This window comes from Opisthocomus hoazin, chromosome W, assembly GCF_030867145.1.
Source record: "Opisthocomus hoazin isolate bOpiHoa1 chromosome W, bOpiHoa1.hap1, whole genome shotgun sequence".
Classification (NCBI taxonomy): Eukaryota; Metazoa; Chordata; class Aves; order Opisthocomiformes; family Opisthocomidae; genus Opisthocomus; species Opisthocomus hoazin.
Window position 1 is genome coordinate 85,949 of NC_134453.1, and position 25,294 is coordinate 111,242.

Sequence of the window (25,294 nt, forward strand, 5' to 3'; positions counted from 1 at the left end):
CTGTTGTTCAGAGGGTTTGAACGCTTTGAGATCTGGGTTCAGTCCTACCTGATCCTGGAGAGTTAATGGCATTCCACAGCTGAGGCTCTGCCTGTGTTGAAGAGGCCTCTTCTAGAGGAGTGTAGCAGGGCAGCGGGAGAGTCTTGGTCCTTTCAAAGAATGCTTTGATACTTCTGGTTGGAGTTGTCTGCTGTGACTGTGTTTTGGGAAAACGGTCTCTAGAAGAGGCTAGGAGTTTGGATGCTTGCTTGCCTATAGCATTTTTGTGCTGGCCTCTTTGTCAGGCTTTTAGATTTTGCTCTTTCCGATTTTCCTGTTTTGAGTCTCTGAATTCTGTTCTGGGGTTGAAGACGCCTGTGTTCTTTGGGTCTGGAACACAGGCTTTTTTCATATCACCCAGTTCAATCAGATAAACAGGAACTGAGCCTTTAATTTTGATTTCACTTAAGCTAGAGGGAAAGGATGTTGATTTAAGGCAAAGGAAGTGGCAACGTGAGCACTTAATTAGCAGCTGTCTGTATGTTTTCGTTAAGCCTGTGATCCCTGTAATCAACAAAAAGCAGTAAGTGGTTTGTAATGTCAGTATAGGCAGTAGTTAAAGCACCTGTCAGGAACAGGAATTATTCTGGAGGTACTGCTCCTTCTTGACGCCCAAGGTAGGTGCGTAATACCTGATGCTTTAGGCACTCTGTAAGCAATTGGTTCGTTTTCACTCTGAGTGTTTATTCATTATTTGTATACATAGATTTGTGATAAATATCTAAACCCACAGTGAAGAGAGCAATTCACCAGCTAGCTATGTAGTGTCTTCCAAAGTTTCGTCATTAGTCTCTCGTGTGTCTTGGCAGTTTCCAGTGCTAACAGGGCCAGTAATGTTTAAAGGAGTTTTTGTTGTCTTCAGTTTTGAATCTTAACGTTGGAAAGCCTTTTGCTGTTAGGAAGGTTCCTGAAACGTCTCTCAAGACCTGGAGGGCAAGACCTCTCAGGTTCTCTGCAGACCCTTCCCAAGCCTGCTTTCAGCTTTCTTGCCTCTCAGTTGATTCTGTGAAAGCATCTGTTTTAGGCAGAAGGTGGTGTTAGCAACACTTCTGTAGGGATCAAAATGTACAGCCAAGACTTATTCCCAGATTTAGGGAAGCTTAGTAAAGAACAACAGCACAAAGTCTAGCCGGTACACTTCCCTGGAGTTGCCTGCTAGCAAGGGACCCTGTTCCCGGCGGTGAAAGTCTCAGGTGGGCTGTGTGCAGCTCCTGGCACGCTGGGTGAGTGCTCCAGCAGTGGCTTCTCCCTGGACATGCTCAGCAGTCAGACTGCTCGTTCAAAGACTCTGCTCCTTCTGAAAGAGGTGCTAGATTAGGCCTGTTTGCAGGACTTTTCAAATGCCAGCAAAGGGAGCAAGGTCTTGGTTTTAGTAGAAGGCAGAAGGGTTGCAGGTTAGAACCATCTCTGTTTTGCTTCAGGCTGGGAAAAGCACCACTGAGCAGAGCTGGACAGGACTCACCAGATGAGTCGCACAGCGATACAGCAGTCACACGGGTCGTGCATTCTGCTGGCACTGGCAGCCTGCACAGCTCCCGCTGACCTGCCCACACTAGCTCGCAGTCGGCTCCCCTGAACAGGCACAGCCTTCTCTAAAATGCAGAGGGATGGGAAACAAGGGCCGCTGCCAGCCATCCCACCCTTCGAGTGCCGCAGAGAGGCGGCAGACTGAACCGGGGAATTCTCCGGGCATGACAAAGTCAGACTGCCTTTGCCAGGCCCATTCTGACATAATCTCTGAGGTAGGAGCAGTGATACCTTATACATAAACTTAATGCTGGATTTTTAGTTTTTAATTTTTGCTGGATAACAGATTTTTGTTTTTTACTTTTATGCATTCAACTTCAGACTAATGCATGGTCAAGTTCAGCATTCTCTGCTTAAATTGGGATTAGCTGTCTAATGTCTATGATCTCAGTTCTGTTAGCCATTTGGGCAAGTACAATACAGTTTTGGTAATCAAGGTCAGAGTTGGTCAGATGTAAAAAGCTGATTCTTCCCACAATTCTTGTAACATGCATAGTTCTGAAAGTGCACAGCGATTATAAAATCAGTTTTGATACAAGAAAAATGCTTTCTAGGTATTTGTAGTATATTGAAGTAGTTTTTTTGTGATTTGGAATTTTTGCTTCTGAGCGATACTCTGTTTCAAAAAGAAATTTAAAGTTTCTTGTTTAATCAGTAATAATCCAGGATTACAGAAGGTCCTGTGCTGCTTTTTTTTAAATAGTAACAGGTCTGCTTTAATTAGAAAGACTCTAATACAGATTTAGGCATTAGGCAAACTGGAATCCTCCCGTCTCTCAGTGAAATTATGAGAGTGCTGGGAGAACCATTTAGATAATCAAAATTACAGAATGTTTCATTAAGGCATGCGCAGTCAGTCGTAGCGGGATAAATGCTCAAAACCCAAAATCATGAACTTTTGAGACCTAGCGGATGATTTTGTTTCCCAAAATAGTCCATGATCTAGGTAGCAGATCCTGCAAATCTTCACCTGAATAGACCTGGTGAGGCTAATGATGTGAATAAAAGTTTGAAAGATGAGGACCTACACAAGCGATCCACAAACGGAAAGTATCAAGGCTGTATTATAGCATATAGAATCAGTCAGATTCATTTCTCCTTTACTGACAGTTAAGATTAAAAACACTGGGTATTCTACACAGCTCCAGTCAAAGAGACAGCCTAGAGAAGAGTTGAAATAAACCCAGAGGAATGAATAGTAGGAAGATGTGATTTGCTTTTTTTCTGATTGCTTTCTTGGGGAAAAAAAGTAATGATAGCAGTAATGCCCCATTCATCTGTGAGACAAACCAACCATATGAAAAATGGATGAAGAAGAATAATTCAGTGTGCTTTCTGTCCAATGTGATAAAATATTAATGAATAAAAATGGTTGGATTTTTTGCTTAATGAAGAGTTCCAGTTTTCAAATCTTACTTGACTGTGTAAATTCAAAAGGGTTTTCCGCTCAGTAGCCTGAATTTTACGATTTTACTATGGCTATGTATTCAACTAGATTTTTAATTCAGAACTGTTGTGTTCCAGGGAATGTTTTCATTTCTATGAAAGTGAGAGTTTCAAGACTGAAGTCATCAAAATGCTATTGCACACTGTGATTGATTTGTGTGTGTGTGTACTATTAGCTTAAGGTATTAATATAAAAAGTAGGTAGCTGCATCTAATGATTTTTTTGGAGTAATCTGAACCATCTGCCTCTAGATATTAAGGAGTTCACTCTTAATCCAGATTATGGCTGACAAACTGGTTTTGGCATTCACGTTTCACTAGCATTGTACCCTTGAAGAGCTGATGTGCCTGTAGAAACTCTCTTGCTTACAGTTGGTTTTGAAAACATTTGTGGTTTGGGTTGGCGTTCTTGTAGTTGTTTGCTTATAGCTCCTTTTTTCTCAAGAAGATGGCCTTTCTAATGAAAAGTATGTTGAGCAACCAGGTAAAGAATTTGGGACTTGGAGGTGGAGGGGAAGAAAGCAAAGAAGAAAGCACTCCTTCTGATCCAGCAGCAGCTGCAGGAATGACCAGAGAGGAGTATGAGGAATATCAAAAGCAAGTGGTTGAGGAGAAGTGAGTACCTGTTCCCTTATTATCCATATGGGGCTGATTCTTGGTAACTTTTGTGCAGATAAAAATAGCCCAAGAAAAAGACAGACATTCAGCTCTCTTCCCTTTTTTTAAGCAGAAGAATGTTTGCTAAAGAGACCTTCCAAAATACAAGTTCACCAATTAGAAATGATAAAATACCGTGTTCCCCCCCCTCCCCAGTTCCGCAGTTCTCTCCTACACTCTCCTGCTGTCTCCACACTTTGATATGCTGGATTCATTCCTAGTTGATGTTACTTTATCTGTCAAATTTTTCTGTAGGTACAGAGCTGTTTGTAGCACAGGAGTTAATTCTAAAAGGTGTTTGATTTGTTCTCCTGGAACTGCATGTGGAATATACTTTCAATACAATAATCTTTTCTTTGTCCACATTTATTATGGCAGACATGAAAAAGAGTGCTATGTTAAATGGATGATATTTATTTAGAGAAAAGTTTTAAGGTGGTTATTTTTTGTAGTTGCATTTGCAGTAATTTTTTCAAATACTAAATAAAGCAGAACTTTTCAACTTACTAAATCTCAATTGTAATTATAATCTTTACCACTTGCTGTGTTTAAATATCAAAAGAGAAGTAAAATAAAGGACTTAACATGTAGGAATTAAAATCCTGCATAATTGTAAATATAACAATTGACTTTTAAATCTCAGATGCATCTGTTCTTCTAATGGTCAATTACATAATGGTTGTGTAAATCCTTGATGTAAGATGATTATAGGTGAAAGGTTAATGACTGACGGAATTTGAGGTATCCAGGTCTGTATTTAGCAGCAGCCATTTCTATCACAAAACCTTGAATAGGTATCATTTGGTTTGGAATAAAATACAGAATGCTTTGCTATGCATTTTGTCAAGGGCTATTTAAAAGCGAAACCAGCACCTGCTGTCTGGAAGATGCTTTACTGAGACAGAGAAGGAAAATGGGTTTCCTGGGATAGGGAAAATGCTTGGAAAAAGAATAATTTCTAGAATGTTTCCAAGTGTGGCATGTGTCCGTCACATGCTGAACTGTATTGCAGGAGTACTTATGAAAGTACAGTTTGGAACTATAACAGCAACATTTTAAGTACTTTCAAAGAGAAAAAATTAGGACAATGCACAGTGGTGTCATTATGTAAATGTGTGTCAGAAATCTCTGGCATGGGCAGAGCATCTGTTTCGGGGCTCTCTGGATTCTACCCAGTTTTCAGCTCTACAAGAGTGGAGATCTGAGCAGTAGAAGTGGCTTGCTGGAGCCATACTCAGAGAGAGCTTGGCCTTTGATGCATGACCATCCTGGCTTTGGGTTCTTCTGAGGTTTTGAGTTTGGGGTTTTTTGTTTTGTTTTTTTGTGATTAAACACACAAAAATGCACAGATTGGTGTTTCTCAGGAAAATGTTTAATATGCGGAAACAAACAGGTGGCTTGTGCTGGCAGTTGCCAGCAGAGTCACGTAGAATTTCCTCCCAGCATCACAAGAGTTTAAGCAAGAGGGGACCACCAGTTTGTGCTGTACATCACAGGCTCTCAACTGTCACGCAACTGCTCTTATGCCTGTTTCCTACAAAGCTTCATGCTCAGGGAATAATTAGATCCTCCAGAACAAAACAGTGTAAGATTAGGCCAGACGCTAGGGCCCAGGCAGTGGTGGGAGATTGGCTGAGTGAGTTTTGTCAGGTCTTCCCATGATGCCAGGACAAGTGAAAAGCTCAAATCCACCCGAGCAGAAAATCCACTCCTGCCCCTCAGCCTCACTGAACACCTACAGGGACGTGTAGTAATGCTGCACGCGCTGTCCGTGGGAACGTAGCCCAGTAGTAGCCATGGCTGATGATGGCTTCTTTGGATGAGGAGTGGGCAACAGAAGAGGAAGGCTGAGAAAGAGAGGGAAAATATGCCAGAAGGGCTCAAAAAATCTCTTTCTAACCAATCTGCCCATCAATGAAGAGAGGAGAAGCTGAAAGAAGCTTAAGATGGTTTCCAGTTAATGTCACACACCCCACCCCCCTTATTTTACCAAAAATATTTGAGGGGACACGTTTTGCAAATAAATACATAAGTAATCTAACCAAAAATTGTGCAGAATGTAATGAAAGCATTTTATAAAATGGCAGATAGAAGAAGTGCTTTTCCACACAGGGAAGCTGTAGAATTCATTGCCGTAGGATGTTCTGAAACAATAAATGGATGTGGAAAATACCAGGAAAATTCATAGGTGGCAGAGGCCACCCACGGCTATTAAAGACAATGATGTAGAGCTGATTTCTAGCTCCAGTACCCTACACCATGGATGTTTGGAAGCTGGAGAGTTTTGATACAGAATGCTTATCCTCTCTTTAAATCCCTTCTCAAAGTGTCCACTACTGTCTGCTGTTGGAGGTGGGACTCTGGGATAAGCGGACTTTGTCTGGCCCAGAAGGACCATTCTGCCACTGTGTGTGTGCTGTCAGACTGCGAGAATGCCGTGTTTGTGGGCCAGGAGCATTTGCAGGCAGCTGTGTGAGTACCCCAATGCAATAAGCAAGGAACACGCGTAACTTCTGCTTACTGGAGTTGTTCGTTGTTATAGTGAGCAATAACAGCTTGTACAGGTACAAACTCCAGATGAGTACTATTGGCTTATCCTTCATTCTTCACAGGACTCCAGGAACTGTTCTGAGAACAAGCTTGGGGTACAGGAAGCCTGGGCCCTGAGCATCATGTTGCTGATACCGCTCCTTTTGAGCCTTTGGACAAGTTACCTAACTTTGGGAATAACTCCTGCGTGTAGCTTTTTGCAGCTGAGCAACTGATTCAGTGCAAAGAAAACCCTGTATTTTATTAGTATCTTGAAGAAATGCTGTTTCTCACTTCCAGGATGGAAAGAGATGCTGCGTTTGCACAGAAAAAAGCAGAGCGAGCCTGTCTGAGGGTTCATCTGAGAGAAAAGTACAGACTCCCTAAGGTAAGCCCCTAGTTCATCATCTCATCTCATTCAGTGGCCAGTTTTCACACACACTGACCACCAATGCAGAGTTCTGAAAATGGCAGATGGCCTTCACTAGCGGTATCCCACTGCAGCTCAGTACAAAAATGGAGGAGGTTGGAGCCATGGTTTTCCCTAGCCACTGCTTCTTTCAGACCATTTTTTCTCTGCTCAGAAGATGAATCTAATGGAAAAATTCTTGTAATCCCTCTTTATGCTGTCAGATGTGAAAGCAATAGAATTGAATATTTAGGCATTTTCTGTGGCAAGCACAACTAAATACTAAAACATTTGCAGCCATCTCTGCTGAACTGTTTAAAGAATTTCCCACTGAAACATCAGAAATGCCAGAAGGAAAGGACACAGCAGTCAGGCAATTAAAAATTAACAAAGTCACCTAGGCTCAGGAAGTGATTCTACAACGTAAACACAAGTTGTAAATCATGTATTTTTCTCTGCAGTGTTAGTTTGAGGCTGTTTCTAACCCCGATCCGTCAAAGGCCATCTAGTGCCATGTTCATAACACTGCATCACTCTTAAAACAATCATTTGCTTGAACCCTAAGGCTAAATTACAATTTGGATGAGAAGTGAATCAACCTGGTGACTTAGACGAAGTTATACCATCTGTATTTAACCAGTTTGGCAGGCCTCATTCATAATCAGGGATAAAAAAATGTATTTTTCTCTAACTTTGAAAACATGGTTTTTGCAATCAAAACCTTGCTAACTGACTTTCCAAGAAAGAGAAGTGTTGTCTTAAAAAAGCATGGCAATGTTTTGAGACGGGTAATGGAGGGAAAAAAGGCAAGGGGAAAAATGCTGTGAAGAAACCGCAATTAAGCTACCTCTGCTTGCCCTCCCAATGCGTCGGTGGTGAACAAAGCTTTCGTAAGCAAATTTGATGTGAATGCAGTTCGATATAAAAACTCACCTCAGATCAACAAACTCTGTACGGATGTTTGACTTCTAAAATTATCTGAAGGTACATTCTGTCATCTTCAAAAATCACAGAATCACAGAATAGTAGGGGTTGGAAGGGACCTCTGTGGGTCATCTAGTCCAACCCTCCTGCCGAAGCAGGGTCACCTACAGCAGGCTGCACAGGACCTTGTCCAGGCGGGTCTTGAATATCTCCAGAGAAGGAGACTCCACAACCTCCCTGGGCAGCCTGTTCCAGTGCTCCGTCACCCTCAGAGGGAAGAAATTCTTCCTCATGTTCAGATGGAACTTCCTGTGCCTCAGTTTGTGCCCATTGCCCCTTGTCCTGTCACTGGGCACCACTGAAAAGAGCTTGGCCCCATCCTCCTGACACCCACCCTTCAGATATTTGTAAGCATTTATAAGGTCCCCTCGCAGCCTTCTCTTCTTCAGGCTGAACAAGCCCAGTTCCCTCAACCTCTCCTCGTAGGGTAGATATTCCAGTCCCCTCATCATCCTTGTAGCCCTCCGCTGGACTCTTTCCAGTAGCTCTTCATCTTTCTTGAAGTGGGGAGCCCAGAACTGGACACAGTACTCCAGAGGAGGCCTCACTAGGGCAGTGTAGAGGGGAAGGAGAACCTCCCTCAACCTGCTGGCCACACTCGTCTTGATGCACCCCAGGATCAATGAAAAATGAAGGTGTATTGCTACGCCTATAGCTTCTTATTCCAATAACCCCTTTAAATGGAAGTATTCTTAGCTGGTGAGTCTTTTGCAGGTGGTTATCAAGGTCACACACTTACTCGTACTCGAACTGTGGTCTCTTTTTCGTTCCCGAGAGGTGCTGCTGTTACGGCTGCAGGTCCCTCTGTAGAAGCGTGCGTGCCTGCCGCTGTGTAGTCTAAAGTTTGAGGCATTACCAAGCCTGCCTATCTCCTGCCAGCTGCGCAGATCGTCTGCAGCGCGCCCTGCTCATCTGGGCTGGACGGAGGGCGCTGAGTCCCAGTGCAGCGGGCAGGCTGTGTGTGCTGCCGGGGCCATCGCTGGACCTGCGGCATGTGCAGCCGCCACTCCTTGTGCGTGCGGCCGGTATCTTCTCCTGCAGTACAGGTGTTAGGGAATTGGCAGTCACTCAGCTACAGCCAGGCATCAAAAAGACTAGAGAAACACAGCACGTCTTCAGAGTCCCTGCTGACAGAATATCTATCTGGAAGAGAAAGGGATATGCCTGGAGAAATACGGATAAATGTTAGCTCTGTGCATGACAGGTATCACACACAGGGGCAGAAGGAGCAAGGGCAGATTATCCACTGTGCTCTTCTGTATTCATCAGTTGCAATATACCGTTTCTTCTGGGCCATGAGTGCTCAACATAGTGACAAGAAAAAGGTAAACATGTCCTGAGGGCGAGTTTAATTACAGAAAGATTAATTATGCAAAAAAAAACAAAGTAGAAGATTTTGAGTGGTTGATTGGATTGTAGGCCTAAATCTCTAAACACAAGCATTTTAATTAGTAGCTGAGTAGTAAAATATCATTAGGCTTTGTTTTCCTTGTGGAGGCATGTGCTGAGACAGCTACTGAACAGCATTTCCCCACGGCCCCACCACAGTCTGCCAAGGCCCTGGCTTTGAGTCCCAAGAAGGGCTAGTTTCAGTGGCTTCAGGACACACTTACGTGCCCAGCTCCCAAGTAAAAGTCGGTGGAGCTGGGTGTTTGTCTGATTTTGAAAGCCACCCACCCATAGTCTTTTTCCGTTCTGAGATGGTGTTCGGGTCTCCGCAGTCACCCTTGGCTGATGCCCGACAGCCACAGTGCCACCCCACAGCATCCGAGAGCCTGCAGTGGTGATCTGCCCCATCCCTAGCAGGATCTTGACTTTGGTATGCACTGAGTGCTCTTTGGGGCAAATTTCAGTAATAACAGAAGACTTGCCTCCAAGGCAGGCTCTAAGCCAGCAAAGAAGGTATTAAATATATACTTAGCTTTGCTGATTTGCGGTGGTTGCAAGTAAATTTTGCAGGATATGCTTTTGTGCATTTGTGTCTACCTATATAACATTTCTGGGTTGAAGGTCTTCTTTCTTTTTATCAGCTCTTACGAAAATACATGTTATATCAGGAAGAAAATGAAATTATTACATGCACACTGTATGTCACTGAAAAAATAGCAACTTTATGATACAACATTATGGCAGCAAAATGCTCTCAGATGTGTGATAATGCATTAATGATTTTGAAAAATGGAAGTCAATTTAGGTAGTCTGGTATAGGGTGGAAACTCTGAATATTACCAGTATCAACCACTAGCATACATTGTAAAAGAAAGCATGAAATTCAGGACTAAGGAGGGCCCCCTTTTCAGTGCAAAAGCTAATACTCCATGCTATCTGGGCCAGATTTATAAGAGAAAGCAGTTCCTTAATGAACCTAATCCTATTAACAGAATTGTCAACTTAGGTTTGTCGTCAGAACGATGTTTTTAGCTATGAGACATTTGATCTATGGACAACTTTTTCATCTTCGGGGTATTCAATGCATCACCACCATACAAAACATTGTAAAATAAATATTTTAATTAAAATCCCCCACGCTAAACTCCTTTATTCACTTACTGCCTTTTTCTTGAACTGGGATCCAGTAGTCAATTTATGCAAGGTCTAAACGCAGGGTCTTGAGGTGACGGTGTCTGTGATGCAGGAGATGAACATCTGACCACAGGCCTGTCCAGCCTGTCCGCAGACCTCGTCTGCAGCACGGCAACCTCTCCCCGTGGGTCTCGCCACCCCTTTCACATCACTGACCTGCACGTATACCCACCACGTCACCTCCAATGCCACTACTCTCTGTTAGAGCATTGCCGCGTTGGTGCCATTCTTCTGCACGAGTGCTGGGGGTTGTGTTGTGATATATGGAGTTCCAGCACCTCGGGAAGGGGCTGTGCCATCTGCTCCAAGCAGGTGGATCCCTTCCCCTCGTCACAGCACTTCTGTGGGCGCTGCTCCACAAGAGTCTCAGTTACTGAACAGCAGGATCTTCTTCATTCACTGATGTTTAGGGGGGAAGAGTATTCGCATGCAATCAGGTGTCTTTTCAATAACAAGCGCTGCTAAAAACATTAAAAAGGAAAGCTGCTCGCTGTGAAAGGGACACGTAGCCGTGTAATCTCAAACAGCTTTTGCTCTGTTGTGCTGTGATGGGAATATTGTTAAGGCTTGATTTACTGAATAGTGCCATTCCAGAATTAAAGGGTTTTTCACTTGTATGCAGCCGTGACGTAAGCTCTAGCTGTGCCACAGGGGCTGCACAGTGACCCGGCAGAAAGGGAAACTTCTCTTGGGAGAAGCTCTTCAGTACATACAGGCTTTAGACAAGTACCTGAAAACAAGTATTTGCTAAGCTTGAAGAATTCTTTTGCTGATCTGTTTTCTTAATAGGCCACAGTGAAACAGCTGTGGATCCACTGTGGTAAAATGGAGTCACAGTGTGGATGTCAGGAGGCAGCGGGACTAGGATTGCCCCCTGAGAAGGCTGGGGCTGGGGTGATGGGGGACCCTGGCACGAGCAGTGCCCTCTCCTGCAGGCTCTGAACGCAGCGGGCAGGGCTGGGGCTGGCAGCAGGGTCCCGCGACAGCCCGGTGATGGTCAGGGCAGGCAAAGCATGGTCCATCCTAGAAGACGGGTCAACAAGCTGGGTTCGGCAGGGACCACTTCAGCACGGGCACGGCTGTGATGTAGCTTAGGGCAGAGCTGGGAGCCTGGCATGAGCGGAAACGGGGTTTCTGGGGTAAGGGAGTTGTCACTGAAGCCAGTTTGGGTAATGAGGTGGCGGTGCCTATGAGGCCCTGCCAGCTGGGGCATCAAGCAGCCTCCACACACATGCCCTATGCTCCGAACGGCAATCCCTGTGTAAGGATGGCACAAGAGGGTGTTTGTGGGGGAGCAGGCTGGTGGTTCCGACCTGGGGCTCCTCATACCTCCTGCTGAGGTACCTGCAGCCCTTGGGTGGCACAGGTCAGTATGGGGCTGCTGTATCGCCTGCCAAAAGTCCCACTTGCAGGACAAGACATGAACTCTGATTTTGTACGTAACTGGTGCATTGTAGGTGATCAGTCAGAGTCGGGTCTGGATTCACCTACCTAACGATCTCTGCACATAGGCGTAGGTAAATTTATGACAGGGTAAGTTAGACGTAAGGAAAGCTGCACATCACACAGTGATGCTGGAAAAGTTTGGCTCCCCTGTGGATTAGCCTGTGAGCTTTGATCTCTTTTGTTTGCAGTCAGGCCTCCTAGAAACAGATGTTTAGACTGCTTACACCCGTGTATCATTTCTGTATAAAGAACACTGCATTATACTGCACCTGTAACAAAATAGACCCGAGTCTGACGACATCAGATGAATAATCAGGGTCAAAGAGTATTATCAGGGATGAGGACACTATCGCCTATGCTGCTGAATTGTCAGAATAGTGTCTGACCCAGTTTTGGCCCAGGCGCTCTCCCAAGCAGTTCCCAAGGCCAGTCTGGGGGTGAGGACAGGCATTCCCAGCAGGCAGCTAGATGGGACCGCCCTGTTTGGTGGGGCAAGAGAGTTCAATAGCATCGCAGCGGGTTGTTCCAGGCCAGCTGGCCTTGGGGCAAGAGACCAGTGCCGGGCATACATAATTTACTAGAATAGACGTTGCTTCTGTGTTCTCAGAGATCCTAAAAGGGTGGGTGAACACTTGCAGAGACCTGGAGACCACGGAGATGAAAGTCATCAGGAGAGAGGCCGCCCCGTCCAGCGCAGGTTTGCCAGGGTCCAGAGGGGCTTTCTGCACTGGACAGCCCCAGCTGTCCCGTCCATGGGGTCTGCCTGCTTCGGATGCAACCCGTAGCCTGGGCTGAGCGTGTGCTGATGCAGGGCAGTGCCCCTGTCCGTGTCAAGGCCATGCCTGGCCTTGGGCGGGTAGCAGTCCCCACGTGTGTGCGTGCTGGGGCCACAGGGATCTGCACACCCTGCTCACGCCCCAGTCACAGGCGGCTGTCTGGAAATCACAAACATGACGCGTTGCCAGCACCACGTTTCTGGTGCTGACTGCCAGAAGGGAGTGCTTGGGGCTGCAGGCTCGCTGCGTACTTGGACGCTTGCAGCATTAACCTCACTTTAGGAACATGCTGTGGGAAAATCTTCTGGTTTCTCCTTGTGAGAAAGCAAGCTTTAACTTATTTCCACCAGACTTGAAAAAAAGAAAGGGAATATGTAAAATCAGAAACTTAATGCTACATTTCCATTTCAAATAAAAGTAATGGAACCAGATCTGTCAAATTTTAGAAGAAAGAGAAGAGGTCATACACATCTTATGTGCTACTTGTTGAGCAACCCTACCCTGCTGAAGCTCATGCTAGGTCTATTCAAGGACAGGCTAAATGCCGAGTGGGTAGAGGCAGGTGGCTTGGGCAGAGCTGTGCTGCTTTAGATGGCATCTGAATACGATCTTCAGTCAGAGAACACGTTGAACCCCCAGTGTTGCGCATCACATCTCAGACTTCAGTAGGACAGGGGACTTTGTAGCCAGAACACGCTCAACAATTGTTCACATCGCCGAAGTGGCCTTTGTGTGCGCTGTGTGGGCATCTCTCCCCATAATGTACAGTGGTCTGCGGTGACGATGTCTTAAATTACGACTAGTTCTGAAGAACAGAACATGTGCAATTGTCTGCTTAGGGGGACGTTTTCAGTAATTAACCCAGTGTCTTTTTTTATTATCCTCTGCTGCTACTTGGAAGAAGGTCAAAAGGGCCAACTCCTCCAATAGCCCGCACTTGCTGGCTAAAAGCTAAAGACATTTTTTCCTGCTGCACAATCAATAAAGAATACTTCTGCCAACTGGAATATTGTTTCTAGTTCCCACAGATCTGATAGCAGCAACCCTTACCCAAAGGGGTCGAGAGACGTCCTCACCCATTTTAGCCACATAGTAGTAATGATCATGATACACCTCTCTGTATTTTCATGAGAGAGAGGGAGAAATCAGATTACAGGGAAGTACAGTTATTGCAGACATAAAGCTGTGCAAATATAGGTAAGAGGAAATAGTGGCTATGCAATCGAGCATCCCAGTCTGCCTGTCCTTGCTAAGGCCTGAAACTACACAGACATTGCTCGTATACGTCTTTCCGTTCATTCTTGCATTCATTCATTCATGGAAACCCAAGACCCCTCTCACTCTCAAAAGCACCTCCTGCTGACAGCATTGCTGCTTATTCATATCAGGCCTTTGCTGCTGTCATGCTTCATTTTGGAAATGTAATGAGGCATTAATGCTTATCTTTGATGTGTGAACTGTGTCAAAATATCCCGTTCTTCTGAGCTGTGGATCCATCAGAATCCACCACAGAATGCGAACAAAATTGCCATTGTTTGAAAAATTGACATAGCCCCAGTGACAGAATGTTTCAGCGAGCAGGCAGGAAGCAAGTATGTGTAGCACTTACTGCATTTTAGCCCTTTTAATTGCTTAATCAGTTCCTTCTGTCTCCTTTTGCTTTCTCAGACTCACACTCAACCTCCATCCTTTCTTTTGTTGTCCAAGTCCTCCTATTACCCCACTTACCAGCACTGCAACACTGCTCTGATTATGTGCCAGGCAGCCCCTGCTCTTCATCACAACTCAGAGATGCTAACCAGAGACCTAGATAGAGCTTAGACAAGGTTTGGTGAAGATGGAGACCTTTTTTCCAGTAATTCTTTCCTATGTTTAGTGCATCTTGCTTCAGGAAGGCTTCAGTTCAGTGCTGCTATCTAAAAATACCCACCACCAAATGAACTGGGGAATGTTAGCCACACAGTTTTTCTAAAGCTATTGCTTCGTTGACCAAATCACACAACAGATGACAGCCCAGGCAGTATATTGCAGCGTGACTTTGGTGGATACCAGTAACTTGTAGTGGATTTCCCGTAGTATCAGCATGTTGCCACAGTTAACATGTATGGCAGATTTCCAAAGCGGCAGGTGACACTGAGAGCTTCAGTTTTGGCTCTACTGAAACCCTTCAGAGAAATATAATTGACATTGTCTGAAAAATCTTAGCACTTGTATGGGGGCTGATTTGGCCCCTGAATTCACAAGTTGCACCTAAAAACTTTGACTGAAAAATCTATGCATATGTTTTGGTTCTCCCTAAAACAAGCAAACAAAGACAAGACTCAGCGGTAGATTCTGGGATAGCAGAAATACTCTCATGTACTGTTTTTATTTTCTGCTTTTTGTATCAGAGTGAAGTAGATGAGAATCAAATACAGATGGCTGGAGACGATGTGGGTTTGCCAGAAGACCTTCAGAAGATGGTGGCAGAAGATCAGGTGGAGGAAGAGGACAAAGACTCTATCCTGGGACAGCTGCAGAACATCCAGAATATGGACATGGATGCAATCAAAGAAAAGGCACAAGCCACCTTCACCGAAATGAAACAGGCTGCTGAGCAGAAATGTGCTGTGATGTAGAAGAGACACCGCTATCCAAGGGTGGTGAATTCAGCCTGGTCTCACAGGGGCTGCAGAGTGAGGGCGGGCAGAGGAACGCACTTAGCTCTATACCATTAAATGTAAATATAGAGAAAAGAGAGAGACTTTAAAACCCTGAGGGGGGGTGGTTAAAATTTACGTGCAGTGACTGCTTAGTGCAAAATTAGATTCTCATTTTATAACGTAACATTTTTCCCCATGGAAAAAAATGGCTTTAAAAAAGCTAATACTGGGGAAAAAATGTGCCTTTTTCCATGTTTTCAGTGTGATCAAAATGCTATTAAATGTGTACTTTTTAGAAAAATTGTGCTTCTGATGCATAACATACAGGTAACCACTCATTTAATACTGCTTTCAGAAATAAATACGTATATTTCTAATAAAAACATATCTGTTTCAAACATTTTGAAACAAACCCAGTATTCAAATGTTGACATTTTCTGCAAAAACTTAAAAAAAAAAAATGGTTTGAGCATTTCTGTACTAAATATAGCAAAAGGCAAAAAATGAAGCATATAACTCTACAGCTCGGGACAAAAATGTCATGGTATATAGGACTGAGTGAGGACTTGTAGGAAGCCAAGGCTTGGTAGCTCTCAGCAAGCCATGGCAGTGAGCAACGCAGTCTGCTCCGGGCTGCTTTAATTTCACAGCCCCTCGCTCTTCAAATGCAGTTGAAACGTTGAGGGACAGCGGTGGCCCTCTGCTTGGCTGCTACGTGTGCCAAATTCTGGGGCCTGGGGTACCACCAAATAACTTGTACAGGCTAAAATGAGCTCACCACATTTATTGTAGGAGTTAGCTCCATACAAGGCTAAACAGAAATCTGTCCCACCTGGAAGATTATGCCGGGGCAGGGCACCAAACCCTGAGAAAAACCACGGCTTTCCCTAGTCCTAAATCCGAGTCTGTGGGACAGGCAGGATCCAGCTCGGTGGTTTTAGGTCCTGGCGGCGCGCAGGTCTCTGCACTTGCACAGCCACAGTAGTTAGCACACGTGCTCACCCCCACGAAAGCTGTGCAGCCCTTGCACATGGGTGGTGGATACAATACTGCTCCCGAGGGGCTCAGATGTTCTCTGAAATCAAGGGCTTTGGCAGTTCTCCGTGAGCTAGCCTGTGAAGGAAATTCGCAAATGAATACAGGAAGCACCTTCCTACAGGTTTGTAAGTCTCTCTCTCTGTTTCCACTCAGTCAAGTAAAAATATTCATTTTAAATGAATAAATGCACCAAGTATGGTTTGTCTCTTTTTCTTTCTTTCTTCCTTCCTTGCTTCCTCCCTCCCTCCCTTCCTGCCTTCCTCCGGCCTTCTTTCCTTTTCACTTTTCACTTTTTTGCCCCTCTCCCCTCCCCTTCCCTCTCCCCTTCCCTCTCTCTCTCCCTCTCCCTCTCCCTCTCCCTCTCCCTCTCCCTCTCCCTCTCCCTCTCCTCTCCTCTCCTCTCCTCCCCTCCCCTCCCCTCTCCTTTCTTCCTTCATAGTGCAAAAGACACAGTTACAATGCACTCCAGATGTGAAATCCACTCTGCACTGAGCCCTGTTTGCCCGGGCTGGGGCAGGTCCTCCAGCCCCACCGAGCGGTGGTGGCTCTGCCAGGCCCTGTGAGCTACAGTGCTTTGCTGAGAGAAGCTGGATGATCCAACGGATGGGCTTGCTGGAAGGTCCCATGCCAACAGGGCAGATCTGCTGCCAGTTGCAGAAGACAGCTGGGTGTCCCCAGTATTCGGTACAGGAAAAGCACCGGCCTTTGGATCTGGCGACGTAAACTGTGTCTTGTAAACACCGTTATTGCCTCCATTAGTCATTCCCTGGGCGCCCTCACCGTGAGAGGACTTAGTCATCCTGCCTAGCCACCCCAGCTAACACCTCTTGCTGCTGCAGGCCCACATGGAGCTGGGGGTCTGCATGGCTGCTGGGGGTCTGCAGGGCTGCTGCTGGGGGTCTGCAGGGCTGCTGTTCGGGGTCCGTATGGCTGCTGGGGGTCTGCAGGGCTGCTGCTCGGGGTCCGTATGGCTGCTGGGGGTCTGCAGGGCTGCTGGGGGTCTGCAGGGCTGCTGCTGGGGGTCTGCATGGCTGCTGTTGGGGGTCTGTATGGCTGCTGGGGGTCTACACGGCTGCTGAGGGTCTGCAGGGCTGCTGCTGGGGGTCTGTATGGCTGCTGGGGGTCTGCAGGGCTGCTGGGGGGCTGCAGGGCTGCTGCTCGGGGTCCGTATGGCTGCTGGGGGTCTGCATGGCTGCAGCAGGCCTAGCTGCTGGCAGCTTCCGGAGCAGCTCCCGGGCAAAGAGCATTGCTGCTGTGGAGCCACTACAGCAGGTGCTGGGTCAAACCACGGTTTCACCAGGCAGTCCCGGTGCCCCAGCAGCACAGAGCATCTCCCCCCTTGCCTGGGACAGTGCCGCTCCCTGCAGAGGGGCACGGCAGCCATCCACAGCTACACAGCGCAGTGCCACAGGGCAGACAGACACGCAAAATCTTAGGAAGGATCTGAGCCTGGGCCATGCCTGCGGTGTATTGCTGGTCACTTGGGCAAGGAGGACAAATTCTCCTTTTTGGCAAAGCCGCCTCCGCCGTGAGGCAGAGGGGAGGGCGAAGGCTCTCTCCTGCTCCAGAGCTGGGTCCCAGGCTGCCGGGGAGGGTCACCCCTCCGCCTTCCACTGCAGCACAGGCACAGACACTGCGACATGGGAAAAGGCCAGAGCAGATCAGCTGCTATTAAAAAGCCCGTTATCACCGACGGGTATGATGGTGCTCTCCTCCAAGGCTGCAAAAGGACAGAGAAGGCAGTGTGTAGCTTTATGTGTTCATTGTATATGGGTAATGTTTTACTAATCTGGGCAAATGCATTGATTTGTATGTCTTTTATCTATTTTCTCCTGGAACCCTTTATAGCATTTCAAGCTGATCACCATCTTTCCCCTAAGGTACTGGTGAGCACACAGGCAAACACCTTCTAAAAACACTCCTCCCACACATATGTTGAAATGTTCTTGTTTGGTATGACATTTCTGGGTGGCGGGAGTGCAGAGCCTCAGTGACTCTTCTACTGTAACAGCTCGTTTCCTTAGTGGAGAAGACCCATCTTCATCAAGCATCAGAGCTAGCAAATGCTAACTCGTTCTCAAACACCCTGCCTAAAACCGCCAAGACTTCTGATTCGATTTCTGTCTCTTGGGATCCTTCTCCCACATGTCACCAGAGAACTAATTACCTATGCGGAAAGACAAGTGGGCTCTTTTAGGAGGTCTTTACACAAAGCAGTTAAATTAGTTGCCGGCTCAGCTCAGCTGTCCTTTGGTTTGTGATGGTCAATGCATTTCCCTCTGTATTTGTACAAATCTGATAGGTATCTTCATACTGTTCTGCTACTTTACAGACTGATTTTTCTTATCTATAAAATACCAAAGTAAACAAGCCTAAGGCTTTTGACCTTTGAATTAAAATGTGCCTGGGATACCCTGAAAATCTTACTGAAAGCATCTGGTGGTTTAAAGGAGCTAATTAAATTCGTCAGCACATATAGGATCAGCATTTTCACGGTTTAAAGGGTCAGAGAAGAAAGTACAGTCAGAATCACCAAACAAGCGATTAATGAGATTCAAAAAAAAGGTCAGGGCTGCCAGAGGCGAGCGGGCCTGGGAGGTGGCTGCAGGCTGGCGTGGGACAGGGGGCCCTCCACACTCTGGCCGTGGGACGCTCCCCAGCCCTGGCGTGGGCCACAGCCACGCCAACCTGCTGCTGGGAGGGAAGTGGGCTGCCTTCGGCACCGTTTTTAGAGCCAGAAGCTTAAAACCCCTTCTTCTGGAGGAGCAGAGCTGCGGGCCAGGGGAGGCACGGGGCAGGAGGTGGCAGGGCCACATGGGCGCACGTCACCGGCAGGCAGCTCTCTGGATGCTCAGCCCTAGGGACGGATCATGGGGGAGCCTGAGGCGGGGCGGGCGGCGACAGGCAGCACGCTGACTCTGCTCCAGCTCTTGTGAAAAAGGAAAGAAAGTCTTTCTTCAACGCCTTGCGCTCAACAGCCTTTCTCCTAAGGCTGCTGGAACCTTGAGAGGCGGCCATCGCACACGTGTGCACGGGGATGCCGTCGTGTGCGTGTGTGTGCACGAGTGCACGTGGACACATGTACATGTACATGTCTGTCCATGCACGCGTGTCTGCGTGCATGCGCGCTGCGCAGAAGCAGAGCAGATTACAGCATCAGGTCACATGGGAGCCGCTGCTGGACGGACCCTACCTGGGATTTGGGTTCTTACAGTTAATAGGATCGCTGGAGCTCAAGGCCATCATCCCATCAAGATAAATGTCTCTAGTGCCCACTTTTAAGCAATCTGAATTCAATTAGGCTAATTGGAAAACAAGTAAAGAAGGATTGTGTTAATACAGCCTCACAGCAGCGAACCTCCCCTCCCTCCCCGCAGCGGGACGGCCGAGCATGGCGAGCCCAGCATCGGAGCCCTCGCACCCAGCACCCAGAGCGGGCTGCCCCACACCAGCGCCGCCGCCGCGGTGCCCTGCCCGCGGCCAGCTCGGCGGGGGCTCCGGCACCGCGCCGCAGCCCGCTCTGCCGGCACTGGGGCCGTCCCGCCCGCCGCTGCGCGCCCCACAAGCGCTGCAGCAACCACGGGCACCTCTCCTAGGCGCAGACGAAGAAACGTCCCGCTAGAAAAACCGCGGGAGGTGACTGCCAAGGTCTGAGGGACGCAGTGACGGGAGGAGGCAGCAGCTGCCTCATACATCGTGCTTCAAGAAGGGTCTTCAACTGCATGCTTAGAAACTTCTGGGGAGGAAAAAAGCAAAGCCATTTTTTTCAGTTTTTAACAGTCATCTGTGGGATGATGCAGAGTATGCAAACTGCAGCAGGGTACAGGCTTCCGCTGGGTGAGTATTTCCCCCTTCTCCTTGCCCCCCCGCCCCTTGTCGATCTGCTGTCTGACCCTGGAAGTCCCGTTTATCTCTCCAGGAGGCCCTCCCTGCAGCACATCGCCGGTCTGGAGAGCCATGTCCCACCTGCAGAGCGACTTCGGCTTCAAATGTCGGCTCTCCAAGGCAGCAATTATTTCAGCTTGACATAAAGAAAAGGCAGGAGGAAAGGAAGCAAGAATCTGTGGCATTTTATGGTGCTGATTTCATTGTGTGAAGCCATGTCCCATACGTATGTCTCAACAGCACCAACAGGACCAAAACTACTCCCACTTAGTCTTCACCAGGTGTGCCCAGGAAAGGGGCATAGCCGACAGCTGTGCTTTAGAGGCTGTCCATCTCAAGAACTTTTCCTAGCTTCCAAACATAACTTCAGCAGTAGTTGCTGTAATAATACATTGCAAAAAAATGAAAAAGCTGATGGAATGGGGGCTACCTTTTGGAAAGACAAGTTCTAATCCCACCTATTTCATCCCCTACTGAGTATTCTCAAATTTGATCCTGATTGCCCCTGTAAATTTTTGAAGATAAACAGTATTTGCGAATACGTCACAGGGGACTCTGTGGCAGCAGGGGACTGAGCTAACAGCCACTACATTAGACCCAAAGGGAAATGTTCAGACAGTCACCTTTCTTTCCCATCCTACACTCTGTGTTAGTCTCCAATTATCAGAAGACCTGTTCCACTTCCTCCCTCTCCAGAACAGTGCGATGCCTCATGTGCGTGTCAGGGCACCACGGTCTGTGCCTTCAGCGTGGTAAGAGAGGAAAGATAGAGCTGGAGCTGCAAGAGTCAGAGTTGGTCTCTGCTCTGCTACAGGGTGGGCTTTGTTTTGGGTTTTTTTTCCTCCAGATTTTTACAGATTGTGACCAAGGGAGTTGCCTCCTCTTTCGACAACTCCACTCACGTGCAAGAAGGAAGATACAGTGACAAATGCAATTCCATAGGGCAAACACAACTGTAATAATCTGCTGCTGAGGAAGAAGGACCCTTTTCCCTTAGGGAGGAAGGTCTCTCGTGTACTGTGTGGTATGTGTACCCTGCTTTGGGGGTAGAAGTTTTTTTGCTGTACATTCACATTAACAGAAAAAAAAATGAGTCTTGTCCCTCTATTTGACAATTTTGACAGGTGCCCTAAAAGCAGCATCTGCGCCAGGACCCAATGCCCTTTATGGCACTTACTGCCAGACCAGAGCCTGGCTAAAGAGCTTTTGCTCCTTCGCCTCACCTTGCTATCTTGTTTTGCTCTAACAAGCAAAAACGCTTCCCAAGTTTGCCCACAGCTTCTAGAGGGACAGGCATGTTTTGTGCTGGTTGTGAGTGCCATAAATCCCCAGCTCCAAATTAGAAGAAATTAGGGACATTGCACAGCTCATTCATCTTCACTAATAGAGTTCTTGGGAAATACACATGTAGATTAAAGGAACACAATGGCCCCTGGCTGATTGCTTTGAGTACCCTCCAATGCTCCTACAACGGTATTGACTTGCTTTTCATATTGTGCACAAAAGCCACACTAACCTTTTCTTGTCTCTTCTGTCGGCCTCTTCCCTCTTTGCCAATGGATGGCTGAGTTCTTTCGGCCCCGACCACCCCCCTGCGAAGCATTCAGTGAAGGCAAACCTCACCTGGAGCTTGCAGGAAAAGCTGAGCACTTCTAAATGGAATTAACTTTGGGACGGCAGACCATAAATCTTAAAAAGGTGTGGGCGCGGGGAGAGCCAAGCACCGCCAATCTTTGTTTTGAAGAGAAAAAAATCCACGCAAAATGCATCCTGCTGGGGCAGGGGGTGGGAAGCAAAAATGAAGGTTTGTTGAGAAAGTCCCACCTTTTACTAGACTAGCTACTACATCTGGAAGAAGCAGCAGCAGTGGTGGTGCTCATTCACACACACTCTCCTCAGGCTTCAAAGCTAAGGGCAGGCTGAAAACCAGTCTGGATGTTCCTGTGTTTGTGACTTAAACCGGCCGGGACAAAAGGCGGCCAGTGTCCCAGAGGAACTGGCAAGTGCTACCACAAAAAGCGATCACGCGATGAAAAGCGAAAAGCGGTGCAAGTACGCAGGAAGGAGCGTGCCGGCGGCAGGAGACGTGACGCCGCTGCCTGGTCAGTGCCGTGCTGAGTCCCTGTCCTCCACCACGCCAAGCACAAGGCGAGGCGAGGCTCTGGCTGCCCACCTTGCCTCTGCCAGCACCCCACCGCTCTCCCGCGAAGCCGTGCCCTGCCCGCCGGCCGCCCCGGCCGCGCTGAGGACCGGGCCACACACTCAGCTCTTCTCACAGGGCCTGTCCTGTGCCAACACCCCGGACAATACCCTCGGGAACACTGCCCAGCGCTCTCCCCAGACCCGCCAAGGCCGGAGGCTGAGCCCGGCTCCTTCGGACGCCTCCGCAGCCCGCGCTCCCCACCAGCCCCAGTGCGCGGGCACCCGGTCTGCGAACCCGGCTCCGCGGGCGGCCAGGGGCAGGGCCGGGGCCCCGACGGCGGAGCGGCACCGGCTTTCGCCCCAACGCCCTCTGCCCCGGGGTCATGCCCGGCGCCCTCCGCCCCGCCGTCGCCAGCAGCGCCGGGGCCCGACGCGGCCGGAGCTGCCGGGCGACGGCGGCCCGGGGAGGCGGCGGGAGCCCAGGGCACAGCGCCCGCCGCCCCGGGCCCCCCCCAGCCCCGCCACCGAGGCCCCGTTCCCGGGCCCGTCCGCCGCGCTCCCGGCGAGCGGCTCCCGCCGTCCCGGGTCCGTCTCCCCCCCCTCCCCGCGCCCGGCGTACCGGCAGCCGCCTGTCCCGCGACGGGGCCCGACGGCGCTCGGCTCCGGGGCTCCGGTGGCGGGGCTCGGCGGGGCGCCGGGCCCGGGCCGGCACCCGTCAGCAGCCGCGGGCCGGCCCGCCCCGCCTCGAGGGCCCCGGATGGCATCGCCCGGCGCCGGTCGGGGTCGGGGCCGGCGGGGCGGGGCGGGCGGGGGCGGGGGGCGGCGGGGCCCCGGGGACGCGCTGCCTCCCCCGCCCGGCCGGAGCGGCGCGGGGGCCTCGCCTCCCCCCGCCGCCCCCCCGCCCCAAGGAGGCCAGCCCGCCGCCCGCCGCCGTGCCAGAGCTGCCCGCGCCGCCCCGGGGCCGGGCGCGAACGCCGCTCCCCGCCGGGCTCCGGTGCGGCCGCCCCATGCACCCGCCCGGCGCCCCGCTCGCCATGGCCGACGGCGCCTTCTCGCTGTCGGCGCAGGCGGCGCGGAGCCCCGGGGGGAACCCGTCGAGGCTGCACAGCATCGAGGCCATCCTGGGGTTCGCCAAGGAGGACGGCCTGCTCGGGCCCCTCCCGCCCGACGGCAGCGCCCGCCCGGCGGACCGGCGCGCTCCCCGGCGCTGCCTCCCCAAGGTGCCCGGGGAGCCGCCGCCGGCCGAGCCCCGGGGCCGCGCCGAGCGGGGCCAGGGTGAGCGCGGCGGGCGGGGGCGGGCGGCTCTGCCCCGCGGCCTCGGGCGGGCCCGGCGGGGGGATCGCACTCCCGCTGACCCGCCCGTCTTCCCCCCGGCAGAGCCGTACTGCCCCGGCAGCGCCAGCCCCGAGGGGCCCGCCGGCGGCGAGGGGAGGCCGTCGGACGAGGAGCAGCCCAAGAAGAAGCACCGGCGGAACCGCACCACCTTCACCACCTACCAGCTCCACGAGCTGGAGCGCGCCTTCGAGAAGTCCCACTACCCCGACGTCTACAGCCGCGAGGAGCTGGCCATGAAGGTCAACCTGCCCGAGGTCCGCGTGCAGGTAACGCCCGCCGCGCCCCCGGCGCCGCCAGCCCCCGCACGGCCCCGCGCCCCCGGCAGCCCCCGCGCGGCCCGGCCCGGCCCCGCGCCCCCGGCGGCCGGAGCAGCACCGCTTCGGCGCGCGGGCGGCCCCGCTGCCCTACCCCGCGGGCCCCTGAACCCGGCCCGGTGCCGGCACCGCTGGCCGCGGCCCGACGGGCGGGTCTGCAGCTGGCGCCGTCCGCACGGCCCCGACGCGGCGGCCCCGGCCCGGTCCGCCGCGGAGCCCGGGGCCGTCTTCCGTGGGGCAGCCGCGGGTCGGGCCGCCGCCAGCCGCGTCGTCAGCGCCGCTGCCCCTTGGCTGGCGTGTCCCGGCCCGGGGCGGGCCGGGCTGCCGGGCCCGCGGGGAGGCGCGTCTGGCCCCGCTCCGCCCGGCTGGGCCCGGCGCGCCGGCTGCTGCTCCGCCGCGCTTCGCTCGCTTCGTCCCGAGCGTGCGGCCGCAGGCGGGGGGAGCCGCGGCCGTCGGCGGGGCCGGCAGCGCTGCCCGGCCGCCCCGGGGCCCGGGTGACGCGGCCGTGCTTGCAGGTGTGGTTTCAGAACAGACGGGCCAAGTGGCGGCGGCAGGAGAAGCTGGAGGTGACCTCCCTGAAGCTGCAGGACTCGCCCGTGCTGTCCTTCAGCCGCCCGCCGCAGGCAGCCCCCGCGGGCCCCCTCGGCGGCAGCCTGCCCCTGGAGACGTGGCTCGGCCCGCCGGCGCCCGGCGGCACGGCCCTGCAGACCCTGCCCGGCTTCATGGCCTCACCGCAGAGCCTGCCCGCCAGCTACACGCCACCGCCCTTCCTGAGCTCCCCGGCCGTGGCCCACGCGCTGCAGCCCCTGGGCGCCATGGGGCCGCCGCCGCCGCCTTACCAGTGCGGGGCCGCCTTTGTGGACAAGTTTCCCGCGGACGAGGCTGACCCGCGCAACACCAGCATTGCCGCCTTGCGGATGAAGGCCAAGGAGCACATCCAGTCCATCGGGAAGCCCTGGCAGACGATCTGAACTCCCTCTTCAGCCCCGGGGAGAAACCCGCGGGAAGGCCGGAGCTGGGGCGGCCGAGGGACGCCCTCGCCCTGCGCCCGCTGCCCCGGACGGCCGGGCGAGGGAGGGCTGTCCCCTGCGGCAGCCTTGCCCCCGCGCCGTGACTTGCTTTGTCTGTTGTGGTCCTTTTAATTCCCTTTTCCACGTGCCCTGCAGAGTTAGGGGCCCGATCCTAGCTTAGAAGAGGAAGAAAAAAAGTCTCTTTCGCTCTCCCTCCTTGGCTGGATGCTTTAGTTGCAATAAAAGCTGCAGTAGGGCGCAGAGCGGTGTGAAGTGGCTGGGAGCCGAGGTCTGCGGTGCCTGGGTAGGGTTTGCCGCTTGTGCGCTGTGAAATGGCACGACCTGCGTGGAGGCTGTGCGTCGCGTTTCTGCACACGGTGGGATGCTGGGGCCGGACCCTCCGCCGCCCGTGGTGCGCAGAGGGGGGGAACGGGCCTGGCTGTGGGCCCCCTCCCTCCGTCTGCAGCAGCAGGACCCTGCCCGGCGTGGCGGGGAGCGCTGGAGGCTGCAGCCCCGCGGTGGGGAGCGCACC

At 51.1% G+C, this 25,294-nt stretch overlaps 2 protein-coding genes across 3 annotated transcripts; both read left to right on the forward strand.

Moving 5' to 3' along the window:
* The first annotated feature begins 24 nt into the window (after positions 1-24).
* LOC104328492 (complexin-4) lies at positions 25-16,260 on the forward strand. The gene is made up of 3 exons (XM_009933518.2): positions 25-3,627; positions 6,499-6,586; positions 14,787-16,260. The coding sequence occupies exons 1-3, from the start codon at positions 3,461-3,463 to the stop codon at positions 15,012-15,014; spliced, it is 483 nt and encodes a 160-aa protein (XP_009931820.1). The 5' UTR covers positions 25-3,460; the 3' UTR covers positions 15,015-16,260.
* Positions 16,261-23,110: 6,850 nt separating this feature from the next.
* LOC142365592 (retinal homeobox protein Rx2-like) lies at positions 23,111-24,945 on the forward strand. Of its 2 annotated transcripts, none has more exons than XM_075446499.1 (3): positions 23,111-23,378; positions 23,481-23,704; positions 24,268-24,945. In XM_075446499.1, the coding sequence occupies exons 1-3, from the start codon at positions 23,111-23,113 to the stop codon at positions 24,721-24,723; spliced, it is 948 nt and encodes a 315-aa protein (XP_075302614.1). In that variant the 3' UTR covers positions 24,724-24,945. The 2 variants fall into 2 exon arrangements, with proteins under 2 accessions (XP_075302614.1, XP_075302615.1); XM_075446500.1 differs by having other exon boundaries at positions 23,111-23,345; positions 23,448-23,704.
* Positions 24,946-25,294: the final 349 nt, after the last annotated feature.